We start from the raw sequence: 17,381 nt of genomic DNA on the forward strand, positions 1-17,381 counted from the left end.
CTTTTAGATACTAGGTAGTCCACGGCGGCTCTGTGATTTGGCAGGACCCTGCTCCTCTGAAGCAGAATCCAGAAAGAGATCAATCTCAAAAAGGAAGTCCCATTTGGATCTTCTCAAACTGTATGTATTATTTCTTTCTTTAGCTTCCTCTCTTTTAGGTGTGCACACTTGTGACAGTTTGAGTAGTTGGTGAAAAACCATCTTACAAGGAATGTACACAAATGAGAACCATGTAAACTTCCTCCCCAGTTAGATATGTTAGTGAACATATCTGTGAAAATGGAGGAGGACTAAAATAGAGTAAAATTAGTTTCTTAGGACCAGATTTTCAAAGGTGTTTAGGTAACTAAAGAGACAGATAGTCACCTAGTGGAATTTTTAACCTAAGTAGGTTAGGTGCCTAACCCACTGAAATCCTAAATCCATCTAAATATCTTTGAAAATCTGGTCATTAGATCCTGACCTTGAAAACAATTATGCACATGCTTAACTTCAAGCACAGATAGTCCCATAGATGTTAATGGGGTTGCTCACAAACTTAAAGTTAAGCGCATGCATAATTTTTGCAGGATCAGGGCCTAAAACAGAAGTTATGGTTCTGAATACACAAGAAGAGCAGATCTGTTGAGTTAGAAGGTCTTATTTTGAATAGGTGCCTTTAAAAATGGAGATTCACTCTACATAATTTTAGTTTTAGATCTCTTTATTTGCCATTTTAACGTCTAAGTTAATGATTTGGGGATATTAATTTTTTTTAGTATCTATTTTAAATTCCAGTTCACCCTTAAAGGAACATCAAGCAGGTGATTTGACATGAACAGTTTTGCAGGACTATTCCACTGTCTTATTTTTCTGCTTATTATGAACTTTATGATGTATGTTAGCAATAGCAGCTTATTCTAGGAATCTTGATCCATCAGCTAGAATAAACTTCATTTATTTTTTTGTTTTGAAATTGTAGTATCATGGATGGGATGACTGAAGCTTGCATAAAAGGTGGTATTGAAGCATGTTATGCCTCAGTTTCTTGTGTCTGTGCCCTGCTTGGGGCATTAGATGAACTAAGCCAAGGGAAAGGCCTTAATGAGGAACAGGTCCACCTGCTACTCCGACACCTGGAAGAATTGAGGGATGGGACTGAAACAAGCCGAGACTCTATGGAGATCAACGATGCTGACTTCCGGTGGCAAAGACGCATCCTGTCATCGGAACATACCCCTTGGGAATCAGGAAATGAGAAGAGTCCTGACATTAGCATTAGTGTTACCACAGATACTGGTCAAACCACTTTGGAGGGGGATATGGGGCAGACTACTCCGGAGGATAATCCTGAAGGTCAGAAAAACTCTCCGCAGTCTCCGGCTGACCAAGATTTTAAAGAGATTGAGTGTAAAGAGCCAGAGTCAGAAACAATAGACCAGCCAGACGTGGTTCAAAGGAGTCACACCATCATTTATCCAGATATAACTAATTTCCTATCAGTTGATTGCAGGACACGGTCTTATGGATCCAGGTATAGTGAAAGTAACTTCAGTGTTGATGACCAAGATCTTTCTAGGACTGAATTTGACTCATGTGATCAATATTCCATGGCAGCAGAGAAAGACTCTGGGAGGTCAGATGTCTCAGACATAGGGTCCGATAACTGTTCTCTGGCTGATGAAGAGCAGACCCCAAGGGACTGTCCAGGTCATAGATCCTTGCGCACTGCTGCTCTCTCTTTGAAATTACTGAAGAACCAAGAAGCAGACCAGCACAGTGCCCAGCTGTTTGTACAGTCACTTGAAGCCCTTCTTCCTCGGCTTATAACTCTCCATAGCGTAGAGGAGGTGGATTCAGCGCTCCAGAATTTTTCCTCAACCTTCTGCTCAGGTTTGAATGCAGATATTTACTATACAATCAACATATAGTATGTTTGAAGAGCCTCTCTTCTAATAACTAATCATGAAACACTTCAAGAGCAGGCGAGCTGTTGGTGTACCAAGCATATAAATGTTTCTTAAAACAAACTATTTTTCTTTGGAGTGAAACAAAACTATCCAAAGTTTACTGAAGTCAATGGGAGTCTCTCTCCTTTGATTTAATAGACAGGCCCTAAATCAATAAAGGGAGAAGATAAACTTTGGTGTTGTAGCTAAGTTCCCATTATATTGTACTGTACATCAAAAGAGCAGAGTGGGGTAAAACAACATCTTCAGAGTAAGGAGATCTTTGAATGACATATTAGCATAGAGATAAAAGGGACATGATCCCATCTCCCATTTTAAAACCAATGAAATATAGCTTGCTATGTATCTGCATTAGTATTAACGATTCACAGCCTCACAAAAAAGAAAACAAAAGTCTCACAGTGGTAAATTGTAAAAATTTACTGTTCCTATTACTACTCTAGGTGGCACTGAACAGAGAGAAAGCCAGACTCTCGTCCCACAGCAAGTGCAAAATAGTCAAGGGCACAGGTAGTAAAAGTGGTGAAATAGTTTCACTTAACTTTTCAGAGTGAGGAGCTTTGGGAGTTTGATCTTTGCAAATTAAACAAAAGATGACCAAGTAAAGGCTGATTTTTCTATTGAAAATATACTTTAGGTTAGTATAAATACTTTCTATTTGTAAAGAGGTTTCTTTATCCTGACAATTAGCCAACATGAAAATGTTCATTAAAATATATATTTCTCTGTTTCTTAACTTACTTCACCACAACCACCTTTACCCTTGGTCCTCTTTTTCATTCATTTATTCATTTGTTCATTCTCTCTTGCACCCACAAACTCAAAAATGATACATCATATATCCTCTGACCAAAGAACGCAGGCCAAAGAACCTCCTCACCCAGTAATTTCTGCATCAAGCCCATACTTTCTGTTTGAGCTATAGCATCTCTTATAGAAAGATATCTAGTCCTGACTTAAAATGCAAATCTTGGAGAATTCACCCCACCCCCCGGATAAATTACCCATACTGTTAAAAACGTTCACCTTATTTCTAGTCTGTTTTGGACAATTTTTTAAAAAAGAAGTTCCCCTCCAATGAAGGACCACCCAACAAGTCATAAAAAGTTCCCAGCTGTTTTTTACATGGGAAGACATATCCTAGTATTTTCAGGGAACCATGGTTGCATATTAGCAAGAAAAGCTTTTGGGTCCTCCCAACATCTGTGTTCATGTCTCAGTTGATGATTAACTGTTTAAAAGAGCCGTTGTTATTTTCTTTGTGAAGGACAGTTGGAAAGCTTAGCTTCTGTAAAGAAACCAGTTGCTAAGCAAAAGATCTGATGGATAGCTACAGTTAAATCCAGTTAAATCCATTAAGCATGGATGTTAATGAGCTAACTTATGTATTTTCAGTATAGCTGTGTTTCTACACAGAGACCCCCTTTCTACCTGCTTTATTCCATTTGTATTTTTTTATTATGCACTGGAAAAATGCAATACAGCATTATTTATAATAGTGGCTTTCATACCAACTATGTCCCAAAATACTTATATAATAACAGTTATAAAATTGAAAAACAGTTGAGACACCATAAATTTATGAGGTATAGAGAAAAGAGTACTGATGTGTTTTCAGATATAAGAATCTGGGGAAAAAAGGTGTAAAGTAGCCAGGTAGAGGGATACAGGAAAGGTAAGAATCTGTCATTATGAAATCTTCAAGATTACAATTTTAATCTTTTTCCCCCAGAAAAATCTTCCCCTATTTATTGCTAGATTAAAACAGTGACAACAAAAACTAATAGCACTGGGTTAGCTGCTTGTTTATAATTTGGTACTTTATTACCAAAAAGCTCTCATCACACAATCTTGATTTAAACAAAATATTAAATCTGTGTGGTATGAATCTTCTGTGACCTGTTTACACAATTAAATGAATTGTTGTCCTCATCCAGACAATGTGTTAGTTTGTTATGGATGCAACTTTTTATAATAAAAATTAGTAACCAATATTCTTTAAATACAGACAGCTCTTTTCAGAAAAGTACCAAGGAGTTAATTTTAGCAAACCAGACACCATTGTTTGAATAAACAAGCAGGACAATTAGCACAGCTTATCAGTCGTATATCATATTATGTTAGTGGCAGGGTTTCATGATGTTTGTGCTTTATAAATAGTGCATGACTGTAGGCCTACACGTTAACTGCTGGTTTCCTATTTGAGGCTGAGCATCTGCTCAGTCCTTTAAATGTACTTGAGGGAACTGCCACTTTCTTATGTTTTAGAGAAAATTGGTAACTCAAAGGATCAGATCTTCAAATACTTTGGGCACACGAAAGCATACCTAATTTGCATGCAACTTAGCCATTTTCATTTGCAATTTTGCAAATTATTGCACTTTTAATTGCAGTAATTTTGCACATCAGTTTGGTGTGAAATTCTGTATATATTTTATATGCAAAATTTTGTGCCTAAGATAATTGTCCATATTTTCATTAAAAAGATGTATCTTTTGTAAGCAGATGTTAAGCAGCAAATCAATATATTGTAGCTGCAAGTTTCATTATCATGGCCTCAGTCACCAAAGCACTTAAACACATGCTTAACTTTAAATACGTAAGTAGTTCCATTGCAGTCACTGGGACTATTCATAGACTTAAAGTTAAGTGCATGGTGAAGTGTTTTGCTAAACTGGGGCCTATTACAAGACAAGATGACGATTTCTGCGAGGTGTGACCAAAGGAATATCAAACTACCCCCCTACACAAGTAATATGGAAATCTTTGTGGACACAATACATGTCCAGTTCCATCACTCCTTTTCCACACATGCCACTCCCTTAGACAGTTATTCATTTTTTTAGTCCCACCCGTGAACAATTATTCACTTTCTAAATCCGCCCTCAAACAGTTATTCACCTTATCCACGCCCCCAAAGTGACGTCAATGGAAAGTCCAAGAAGGCAGCAGCACAGAACTTTCAAACCCTCAAGAGGCAAGAAAAACATTATTTTTTTTCTGTGTGTGGTTTTTTAATATGGTTTATTGTATTTTTTTTTATCTTGTTTAAGAATAGGCGTGATCTTTATGGTGGGAGGAGTATATTTACAATAAACCACCAGGTAGTTATCAAATGATTCAGCTTTGCTGAAACATTTAACAAACCTCAGAAGCTGTTTCTTGCTTCATATCAAATAGTCCTCTAGGATGATCATTATCTCTTAATCAGTCAATTAATATTCTATAAGTGGAGTTTAACAACAGAGGGGAAGGCCCTAAATACTGTGGCAATCTATAGTTAAAAAAAAAAAAGGATTCAGATAAATATTCGTTACTTGACTTGTTTTCCTACCAATACGTCATCTAATTAACTCTGAAGAGCATGTAAAGTTCTGTCTAATATCTGCCTGAGAAAAAGGGATCATGCCATCCATGAAAATGATCAGACAACATATTTACATATAAATACATAAAGCACCTGATTTTCAGAGGTGCTAAGCAATCACAGCTTCCGTCGAAGTCAAGTGGAGTTGGGAGTGCTTCACATATCTGAAAAGCAGCTCTTTGTGCTACTTGCATGAACTGACCAATATTTGCTGACAATTTGAGATGTGCCAAGTTCCAGCCAGGTTGGCATTAAATATTTCTCACTGTAATTGTAACTTTAGGTCATAGGGTGGATGATGTTATGGGGCTTGACCCTGCAAGGTGCTGAGTACTCTGCTCCTGATACCACAAAATATTTAACCCATGCTTAACGTTAAACATGTCAGTTGTCCCGTTGAAGTCTTGGACTACTCATGTTTAAAGTTAAGCACATGTTAAGGGCTTTGCTGGACTAGGGTCAGAGTGTTCAGGATCTTTCAGGATCAAACTCGAGATAGGAATGGAGAAAAAAATTGATTGTATTAAATGTTCACGATGAACACCTATAATATGTATTCATATTAACTACTCTAGAAATACATTACAACTGAAAGGCCTATGTTTTACTAGAATTAGGTTGTAATTGTTCCAGAACAAAATCTATTTGAAGTATGAGAGCTCACTTTGCCTTTTCGTTAGATATGATGTTCTCACCAGGATTTGAGGGGAACCCCAATTTCAGCTTCCAGACTCTGATGAATGCAGACAGTCTCTACATGGTCTCACACTACACCCTTCTGCTCAACTTGAAGCTATCCAACTCTGACTACTACAGGAAGAAACCTGCCCAAGCACCTGTGTTGCTGGTGAGTGTGGAATATATAGAACAAATAAATAGTCCTGTAGGTGGCTGAAGATGCAGTATTTATTTTAATTAGAGCAGCTCAAATACATTCATTTCCTCTCAATCATTTGAGAGTAGGCAGAGAAAATAACTTTCTGATATTTTCAAATCATGAAGGTACTATGTGCTATTCACCAAATTTGACCTGAATTTGTAAATTATTTTGTTTGACATCCCTCCCCCCAGCAAATGCATTTTTTGGTGAATAAACTATTTTCCAAAATAAATTCACCTAGCTTTAGTGACACCATTTGGGGGCAGGAGGGAGGGAGGAAGGAAAAGTCCTTACCGGTAATATCAAAGAGTATTTAGATTCCAGTGACTATCAGAACTAAACCTTAACTTTATTGGCATTTCCGGTATGGTTTTTATCAACTATAATAATTCAGTCCTTACACAAAACGTCCATTGAAGTCTTTGGGGGGTGCACGCCTTGCACCAGCCCTGAACTTGGCCTCGTGTGTCACTGGGAGTTAGGGCCCATTCCTGAAGTCCTTATTCAGGCCAATCTCATTAAGGGCTTAGTTGGCCCTTGAAGGCAGAGCCCTATATTAGAGGGCAGTACAGCCCCTACGTGCCACATGGAAAGCAGCAGGTGTCGTCATGTCTCCCTGCACTCAGGTCCTGCTTAACAGGCCGAAGTTGAAGGTATTGGGCCACGGCCTGCCTTCCACACCCTTTTTGGGTCTTGTACAGCCCAGAAGTATTGAAGGACTTGTCCCACCAATTACCTCAGCACAGGCACTCTAATTGTGCCTGTCTCTTATATGAGCTGCACAAAGAGAGGGGAAAGCTCCTTGCACCATCTCACTCGCCAGTGCCCAGGTATGTACGAGCCACAATCTAGCCCTAGGTCAGTTTTTACTCTTACAGAAGCGCTATGGCTCCATCCCCTGCCTCTTCATCTCCTCAGGAGTCTGATGCACTCAGAGAGGAGCAGTGGATCTGCTGGCTGATGCAACGCTCTGGTGACTGACTGTCATGTTACATTTGGATTTGTATTGTTCTCTGCAGAAGGAGTTTATAAAGCAGGTTCAGTCCAGTGGAGTGTTGATGGTGTTCTCTCAGGCGTGGGTTGAGGAGCTCTACCATCAGGTACTAGAGAGGAACATGCTGGGAGAGGCAGGTTACTGGGGAAGCCCTGAGGAGCACAGCCTTCCACTCATCACCATGTTGACCGGTCAGTACTATATTACCATGGCCATATGAACACAGTATTATGCTAGATTCAGTACAGACTAACTTCTAAATGTATTCTGCAGATGCCTAAAACATTAAATACATGAACATTAGGCTTTACTCAGTTACCTGTAGATCAACATGCCATAGGACTAAAAGGTGTTGCTTACTAAAGTACCAGTGAGAAGAAACTGGACTCAGTTATGGTATGTATCTGGTTGTTTGATCCATGTATCTGGATCACACACAGCATGTTGAAATTACTTGAACTTTGGATCAAATAAAAAAATACTTGATATTCTATGGCCAGTGTGACCAGCAACTGAATAGACTCTGAAAGGATTATTTATTTATTTGTGTTATGGCAGGGCTCCAAGCCCTCAGGCAAAGTCATGCACATTGGAAAACATAATCCCAATGATATATACAAAACGATGGGATCTAAATTAGCTGTCACCACTCAAGAAAGGGATCTTGGAGCCATCCTGGATAATTCTCTGAAAACGTCCGTTCAATGTGAAGCACAGTCAAAAAAGCTGACAGAATGTTAGGAATTATTAGGAAAGGGATAGATAATGAGACAGTAAATATCATAACACCACTATATAAATCCATTATATGCCCCCACCTTGAATTCTGTGTCCAGTTCTGGTTGCCCCATCTTAAAAAAGATATCTTAGAATTGGAGAAGGTACAGAGAAAGACTTCCATATGAGGAGAGATTAAAAAGACTGGGTCTGTTCAGCTTGGGAAAGAGACGACTAAGGGGGAATATTACAGAGGTCTATAAAATCATGAATGGTGTGGAGAGAGTGAATAAAGAAATATTATTTATCCCTTCACAGAACACAAGAACAGGAGTCACTCAATGAAATTAATGGCTATCAGGTTTAAAACAAAGCAAAAGGAAGTACTTCTTCACACAATGCACAGTCAACCTGTGGAACTTGTTGCCATGGGAAATTGTGAAGGCCAAAACTATAACTGGGTTAAAAAAAAATTAGAGTTCAAGCCTCTGACTGCCAGACACTGGGACTGGATGACAGGTTATGGATCATTTAGTAATGTCCTCTTCTGTTAATTCTCCCTGAAGCATCCTGTTTGAGGACAGGGTAGTGGGCTAGATGGACCATCGGTCTGACCCAGTATGGCCGTTCTAATCAGAATCAGGGCTCAATTGTGCGAGGTTATGTAGAAACATGCTGTATAGGAATGCTCACTAACTGATACGAATGATCAGGGCACATCGAAAGTAGTTCTTCGAGTGCTTGCTCATGTTCCATTCTAGGTGCGGTTACTGGAATTTTTTTTCCCTTGAGCTGTATCCATAGGACTAGCTCTGGCATCCCCTGGAATTCCATGCACATGCGTGTATTAGGTGCCGCCGTCCCTACACTCCCTCGTTTCCTTCTTTCCACCACTGACAGTTACTGGAACTACTTTTTGCTTGCTACTGCAAGTGCCTCTTAGATTCTAGTGTTTAAGGGTTCCCTTAAGTAGTCGTTAATTGAGTAGTTAGTGTGTTTTGTTAGTCAATAGTTATAGATAGTTTAGTAGTTAAAGACTGGTTCCCCTTAGGGACCTCCGCCCCTCAGCGGGGCATGCCCCAATCTCCAGGTGTCAACCCCTGTAAGACTTGTGGCAAATACTTCCTGCTTAGCGACCCAGTTGCCTGAAGTGTCTGGGGGAGTTGCATAGGAAGGACAAGTGCTGAATCTGTAAGGCATTCTGACCAAGGATTCAGAAGGAGCGAGAAATCCATCTGAAGGCCTTACTGATGGAGGCTGCCTTAAGACCAGCCTCAGAGCTGTCCTGCTCGCTCTCGGTGCCGAGCACCACATCGGTGCAGAGCGCCCCTCCGGCACTGGAACCACCACGGCACCAGTCATCTTCTTCACCGTCGAAGAAGTAGCAGAAGAAACAAAGATCAGAGAAGGAACGCTCTCCCTCCCCAAAGAAGACCAAAGACATGGGGACGAGTGCGGGACCACCTCAGGTCCAGTAGGCCAAGCAGACTCAACAGGAGCAGAGCTTGCCATCTAGGGCCCTGAGCCCTCTGAGAGAGCCACTTCTGACTCCAGGGAGCGGAAAAGGGCCTCTGCAGATTGTGGTGCCACCGATGTCGGAGGTATTTCAAGCGGCAAAGGACTTGATGGCCCTGCCCTTACCCCCAATGCCTGTGCCCCGGTGGAGCAGGCAAAAGGGAAGGAACCAGCGTCGAAGCGGAAGCCCCAGATGGGCCTCCCCACCCAATGGCTGCACCGCTTTCCAAAGCCCCGACATACCTCCCCATGAGCCAGGTTGCCATGGAGAAAGTCTCCTCCCTCGAGGCACCGATCCCTGAGGATGTGTTCCCCGTCACCAGGAAGATCACTGGAAGCAGAGCGCCAATACCGGAGGCATTCAGTGGTGTCGGCACAGCACCGCTCTCGGTCGCTGCCACCAAAGGCCTCGCACTTGGCAGGATAGCACCAATCCCAGTCCAGCTCTAACAGGTGCTCACCCCTCGGGGAGTCGGCACCAATTGCGATCCCCGACACCGACGAGTTCGCCCATGCGTTCACGGTACTGAACCCGGTTGCTGACGTCTGGTTGCTCGCCCAGGGATGATCGGCGCCGTCATCAATCCCCGGCACCGAGCCGCTCACCTGCAGTGCGGCGTCAATCCTGCTCCTCCTCCCGCCGAAGGTCCTCTCCAGAGTGGCACCGGTCTAAAGGGTGATACCACCAGTCGCTGACATCATGCTCCTTGTCACCAAAGCAGCATTTGTTGGAACACCAGGGGGCTTGGGAGGGGCCAGACACCGCTCCTGCTGTCCATGGCACCGCCCTGTGGGAAAGGGGTCAGGCACAGCCTGTCGCTGGTCGTTGGGAAGCGAGTCCTGTTTCTCAGGGGAGGACAGAGCCTCAGCTGGCCATCCTGGTCAACATCTTCGTCATGGGGTGCAGGGTCCCGGTCATGGGGTCCCAGTCAGGCCGCTCCAGTTTGGTCTCAGGACCAATGGCTGGCTTAATGGCCTTACTGGAATCCCTGGGGGTTCCCGGTGGCCCCAGGACTTTATTCCTTCAGGTCATTGGGGAAATAATCCACAGCCCCAGCACCCCCAGTGGAGATTCACAGCTCCGCTTTGGAGGCGGAGGCAGATCCGATGGAAGGGACATCTGCAGCATTCCCCCTGCAGCCAGGGGAGATGCCACCCCTCCTGCGCTGGGGCAGTCGTCCTTCTCCTTCCCCAACGAGGTGGTTATGATAGGGCCATCAGCTCCCCTAGATGATTTCCGAGCCCACCAAGAACTCTTTAAAAGGGAGGCCTCAAACGTGGGGTTGGAAGCAAAGGAACTTACGGAGACATCAGACAACCTCTCCGATGTGCTGGCAGCTGCGGTGCCGGCCCAGGTCACCCTGCCAGTCCATGAAGGCATTCTCAAGGTGGTTAAAACCCTGTGGCAAAAACTATTCTCCTTGCCACTGATTTCTAAAAGGATAAAGAAAAAGTATTATGTTCCCACAAAAGAGTTTGAATACTTATTCACACACCCTCCCCCCCGTTCCCTCGTAGTGGTGGCTGCCAATGAATGGGACAGACAGGGACGACCCGGCATGACTCCCAAAAACAAAGACAATAAAAAACTGGATTTGTTTGGGAGGAAAGTTTATTCAACAGTAAGCCTGCAATTCCGAATTGCTAACCAACAAGAGCTGCTAAGGAGGTATAACTATAACCTCTGGAACTCCCTCAAGTGCTTCAGGAAGGCTCTGCCCCAGGAGCAGGCGCCGGACTTTGCCATCATTTTGGAGGAAGACAGAATGGTGGCCAGGGCCACCTTGCAGGTGGCCTCAGATACGGCTGACTCAGCTGCAAGATCTATGGCCTCCGTGATCTCTATGCCCTGGTGCTCATGACTGCAATCATCTGGTCTGTCCCAGGAGGTGCAATAGTCCATCCAGGGCCTTCCGTTCGATGGAAGTGCCTTCTTCTCAGACCAGACCAACACGAAGCTCCACGGGTTGAAGGACTCAAGGGCCACTTTGTGCTCATTGGGCCTTTATACGCCCCAGGCCTCGAGGAGGCAGTTCCGCCCCCAGCAGCAGCAACAGCAGTCTAGGTACCAAGCCCAACACTTTGGGACCTACAGAAGGAGGGACAGAGAGAGAACTTGAGGCAGCGGCGTCTGGCCCTGTCTTTCTCCTTGGCCAACTAGCTGGCGCTTTCCCAGTGCTCTGGTGGGCAGTGCCAAATCATTTTGATGGTGCGCCCAAGAACGACCTTCCAGTCTCTCACCAGGATCCTATTTCCCCAAGATTCTTAAACCGCCTCACCCCCTTCCTCCCAGCATGGGCCTGTATAACATCAGAATGATGGGTCCTTGGTACCATTGCAGTGGGCTATACCCTGCAATTTTCTTACCCCTCCCCCCCGCATACTCCCTCGTCCCCATCCCTCTTTAGGGACCCCTCTCATGAGCAACTCCTCATGCAGGAGATGGAGAGCCTTCTCGCAGTGGAAGCCGTGGAGGAAGTTCCACTGGACATGAGAGGGAGAGGTTTCTATTCCTGTTACTTCCTCATTCCCAAGACGAAAGGGGGCCTCAGGCCCATTTTGGACCTGCAGGGGCTAAACAAGTACATCAGAAGGCTGAAGTTCCGCATGGTCTCCCTAGCCTCCATTATCCCCTCCCTGGATCCAGGAGACTGGTATGCCACCCTTGACCTGAAGGACGCATATTTTCATGTTGCAATATTCCCCGGCCACAGGCATTTCCTCTGGTTTGTGGTAGGTTATTCCCACTACCAGTTTAAAGCCCTTCCCTTTGGCCTCTCTTCCGCCCCAAGGGTATTTACAAAATACATGGCGGTTGTGGCCATGTATCTCAGGTGTCGAGGTACAGAATTACCCGTATTTGGATGACTGGCTGATCAGGGGCAGGTCTCCAACTCAAGTCCAATCCAGACTCGACTTGGTTCGGGCCACCTGTCACTGCCTGGGCCTGCTGATAAACGAACAAAAGTCCATGTTAACACCGGTGCAGAGAATAGAATTAATTGGGGCCGTTCTCAACTCTACGCGGACCAGGGCTTTCCTCCTGCAGGCTCAGTTCGAGGCCATGTCGAACCTTATCGCAAACCTCCATGCCTGTCCCCTTACGATGGCACGGACCTACCTGCAGTCACTGGGTCATATGGCAGCGTGCACCTATGTGCTGCGTCACGCACGTCTGAGACTCAGGCGGCTCCAGCTACAGCTGGCCTTGGCGTACGCCCCAAAAACATACTACTTGGACAAGGTGGTCACCATGCCCCATCAAGTCCTAGCATACCTGAGTTGGTGGTTAGACCCCCAGTTCACGATGGAAGGAATGCCCTTTGCAGATCTAGTCCCCTCAGTTACCCGGGTATCGGACGCTTCAGATCTGGGGTGGGGGGGCGCATATCAGCTCCGATAACAGTACCCAAGAAGCCTGGTCGAAGGAGGACTGCGGGTTGCACATAAATATCAGGGAGCTCAGCGTGATTCGCTTGGCATGCGGGGTACTCCTTTCCTTCTTGAGAGGCAAGGTAAGGTAGTCCAGGTCCTAACAGACAACACTGCTACGATGTATTATATCAACAGGCAGAGGGAAGCCTGCTCCCCAGACCTGTGTCAGGAGGCAATGTGTCTGTGGAATCTAGCAATAGGTCATGATATTCACCTCATTGCTTCACACGTCCCGGGTATCAAGAATGTCACAGCAGACCGCCTCAGCAGGTCCTTCTTATCCCGCCACGAGTGGTCTCTCCACCCGTCGGTAGCCAACGTGATCTTCCAGAAGTGGGGTTTTCCCCAAGTGGACCTCTTTGCCTCCAAGTTCAACAAGAAGTGCCACCCGTTTTGCTCCATTTGCAAGCTCCATGAAGGGCGCTGTCAGATGCTTTTCTCCTTCCATGGTCGGGGCAGCTGATGTACGCCTTTCCACCCATTCTGCTGATTCACAGGATCCTGTTAAAAATCAAAAGGGACAATGTCATCCTTATAGCATCCGCGTGGCCCCGCAGCATTGGTTCACAATGCTACTGGAGCTGTTGGTTGCCCTTCTGCCCCCCCATGGAGTTGTCACATTGGCGCAACCTCCTTTCCCAGGACTGGGGACAACTCCTGCATTTGATGGTGTGGAGGCTGAGTGGCTGAACCCAGAGGAGCAGGCTTGTTTGTCTCAGGTGCAGATGATACTAATGAGCAGCAGGAAACCTTCCACCAGGGCGTCATATCTAGCCAAATGGAAGAGGTTTACAGGCTGGGCCGCGTCCCAGGGAGCCGCACCACATCAGGCATCAACCCTGACGGTGTTGGACTACCTGCTGCATCTTAAACTTCAGGGCCTGGTTACTGCCTCATTGAAGGTGCATCTAGCAGCTATTTCAGCCTTCCACCCACCAGTTCAAGGGAGGTCAATTTTCTCCCATGCCATGGTGGCTAGGTTCTTGAAGGGTATAGAGAGACCCTACCCCCGGGTTAGGGATCCATTACCTCCCTGGGATCTGAATTTGGTCTTCTCCAGACTCACTGGGGCACCGTTTGAGCCCATGGCAACCTGTCCCCTCTTGTTGCTGTCATGTAAGGTGGCCTTTCTAGTTACCATTACCTCAGCTAGGATATCTAGGGTATCTGAAATTAGGGCACTTATCTTGGAGCCGCCTTACACAGTCTTTTGTAAGGACAAGGTTCAGCTGAGGCCCCATCCAGCCTTTTTGCCCAAGGTGGTAGCCTGATTTAAATGAAATTGGGACATCTTCCTGCTAGTCTTCTTTCCAAAATCACATGATTCAAAGGAAGACCGGAGATGGCACATGCTGGACATGCGAAGAGCCCTGGCATTTTACAGCAAAAGGACAAAGCAGTTCCGTAAGTCCATGCAGCTTTTCTTGGAGGTAACTGACTGAATGAAAGGCCTACCTGTCTCTGCTCAGCAGATCTCCTCTTGGATAACCTCCTGCATTAGATAGGTTCATCTTCTGGAAAGCGTCACAGACCATTTGACTAGAGCACAGGCCTGTTCTGTGGCGTTCCCACAAGTGCCCATTCAAGACATATGCAAAGCCGCTACATGGTCGTCGGTGCATCCCACTATGCCATCGTTCAGCAGGTGCAGGATGATGCCAGCTTCGGCAGAGCGGTGCTGCGAACAACTCATCGATAAATTCCAAACCCACCTCCAAGGTTATTGCTTGCGAGTCACCTAGAATGGTATCGACGTGAGCAAGCACTCGAAGAAGAAAAGACGGTTACTCACCTTGTAACTGTTGTTCTTCGAGATGTGTTGCTCATGTCCATTCCATGATCCGCCTCCCATCCCCACTGTCAGAGTTGATGGCAAGAAGGAACTGAGGGGGCGTAGGGCCAACGGCGCCTAATAAACCGCAGCATGTGACTCCAGGAAGCCAGCCCTACAGATACTGCTAAAGGGAAAAAAATTCTAGTATCCGTGCACAGGGGCATGCACACACCTAAGAATGGAATGGACATGAGCAACACATCTCAAAGAAGAACAATTACAAGGTGAGTAACCGTCTTTTCTGTAGCTTTGTCAGAGATTTATAGGGACATATCCTCAGCTGGCATAACTGAGCTTGAGGGATTGTCTCTGGCACATGATGAAATGATCCTCCTTTGATATCTTGGATCCAATGACCTACTGCTGCACCAAAAATCCAGCAGCAAAAATAAAATAAAAGTCTACGATTTGTGTCTAAAACATAAAAAACACAGTCTGTGCCTTTCAAAAGATTCTCCTTCAGAGTCTGAGTGACACAGGTAAAATGTGGCAGATTAGACTGAGGAGGCAGTGTTTCCTAGTGGATAGAGCCCTGGACTGGACCTTGAGAGATTTGGGTTCTACTCCTGGCTCTGCCATTGGCCTTCTGGGGTGGCCTTGGGCAAGTCACTTCCCTCCTGATGCCTCAGTTTCCCCATCGGTAAAAGAGAGGTAACAACACTGACCCCCTTTGTAAAGCACTATGTAAGATTAAAATGTTGTTGTTATTGCTGCTCCTCCTCAGTTCTGTTTCTACAAACTTCCTTCTCCATTGAGTCAATGGAGCTATTTCAGTTTACACCAGGGAAGAGAGTGTTCCACAGTTTGTCTTCTACAGAATTCTGCAGTACTTGTCTCCAAAGTAGCAAGCTGCCATTATTGTTCCAAATAAGTATAGTTTTGGAAAGAAGCCAAAAGGGCTTTTAAAACGTGACCAGAACATGTAAGTAAATACTGATGAATGGAGAAGAAAGCTGTTTATCTGCCTAGAAACAGTGTAGTTCAACACACCAAACTCCTTTGTCACTGCAGGACTCTCGGCGGGGTGGGGAGACTCTTTTGAAAAGAGCATTCCCTGTTCTTTGTGTTCTGGGCACACATCCTAGATTTGTGTTTTCACTGGAAGATTTTTGAGCTGCAGTAGGGCACTGCTTTCATGATATCACAACAACGTGATTTCAGTGTACCCCTGGCGCTCAGCACAAGCATAAATACTGGCAGTCTGAGCCTGCAAACTTTCCACTGATTGAACTCCCATTGACGTTTATTGAGATATGCCAGGCATGTGTTGAAATGTTACTGCTGAGGCTTAACTCTACTGAGAAGCTAAAAGACCAGAACTCTCTGACAAATAATTCCGTGTCCCCTTTAATTTTCCTTGAAAGAAAATGTAGGCTGAATATTGTGAAGGATGTGGGGATGCCTGTAATATTTTATCAGTGTTATACATTCTGTTTGTTTAAGTGTTATGTGCTATATCAGTGGTTTCCAACCTTTTTGAATGAAAGCCCCACTAGTTAACACTAGGTAAAACGCGCCCCTCCACCCACCTGACCTGCCCCCTCAATGGCCATAAACACATAAACACATATAATGATAATAATAACACTAAATTACAGAAATAAAAAAAATAAATTACTTTTACCGGCAAAGGAAGCTAAGCCTTCCCTGGTACAGCTGCCACCACATGCCCCGTGGGGCCCCACCTCGTCTCGTCCCTCATGGACTGAGAGTAATGGCGTCAGGCCCTGCGGGGTTGGCCAGGGCTGTTTCAGGCCCCCAAGGGCGTGGGGCTGCTCCGTTCTGACCAGGCGCCTGGCTGGTGCAAGGCTGGGGGTGGGGAGAGCCCGCTCCAGCCAGAATGGAGCTCAGGGCTGCTGCTCCCTCGGTGGGGCTGTTGCTTTGCTCTGGCTGGCACGGGGCTCGAGGCTGCTGCACCTGGCATGGAGCTCAGGGAGCTAAATGACCTCAATATTACTGAAGCCTCACGGACCCCCTGGGATCTTTGGTGCCCTCCCACACCCCAAGTTGGGAACCGTTGTGCTATATGATTACAAGGGGCTCATACAACATGGGGTTACTTGTATTAAGGAACAATAATTTCAGGTAGCCCCATTTACTGGTACATAAAGGACAATGCAGATGTTATTCATTCTAATATTTTACATCTGACAGTAATGAGTTCAGTAGCCCAGCTAGTAGTAATGGACGAGGGATGGGATGGAGCAGAAAACTTTGGGGTAGATAAAAAGGCATCCCTTGAAAGCAGAGATTTCTGGGGAGCAGACTGAACCCCAGGCCCCAAAGTTTGGAATGTCTGGGATAAGTTGCTAGGCCTACCTAAGCTGATAGGTAAGACAGATATGCGTGCACATCTTTCATTGTGTTAAAAACCCTTTTCTCTGGTTATGCTCTGTTCCGACTATTAAGATTAAACAATACTTGGTTTTGAAAAGACTGTTTTGGGTCACTGGTCCTGACGGGAAGGCTTGCAGGACCCAAATACAAAGGGGCCGCTGAGCTGGCACAGTTGGTAAACAGGGGGCTGTATCCCAAGGACCTGCTTAGAGGAGTTAGTGGAGTCAAAGGTTTGGCTAGCCCTGAACTGTGATTAACACCAGGAGAAAGTTTCCGAACAGTGAGGGCTACTGGATTATGGACCAAGGAAACTGATGGATGTCTTTTTTTTTTTTAATAACTTAAAATTGCAC

At 45.2% G+C, this 17,381-nt stretch overlaps 1 protein-coding gene across 1 annotated transcript in view; it reads left to right on the forward strand.

Moving 5' to 3' along the window:
* Positions 1 to 17,381, forward strand: part of ARFGEF3 (ARFGEF family member 3) — a 126,807-nt gene that overhangs the window by 78,748 nt on the left and 30,678 nt on the right. Inside the window, exons 11-14 of the mRNA XM_067542303.1 lie at positions 8 to 120; positions 962 to 1,872; positions 5,997 to 6,163; positions 7,216 to 7,381. Of these exons, the coding sequence (XP_067398404.1) occupies positions 8 to 120; positions 962 to 1,872; positions 5,997 to 6,163; positions 7,216 to 7,381 (1,357 nt within the window). The remainder of the gene's footprint in view (positions 1 to 7; positions 121 to 961; positions 1,873 to 5,996; positions 6,164 to 7,215; positions 7,382 to 17,381) is intronic.

Source organism: Emydura macquarii, unplaced genomic scaffold (assembly GCF_026122565.2).
Source record: "Emydura macquarii macquarii isolate MOO-44397 ecotype Brisbane River unplaced genomic scaffold, CSIRO-AGI_Emac_v2 contig_705, whole genome shotgun sequence".
Lineage (NCBI taxonomy): Eukaryota > Metazoa > Chordata > Testudines > Chelidae > Emydura > Emydura macquarii.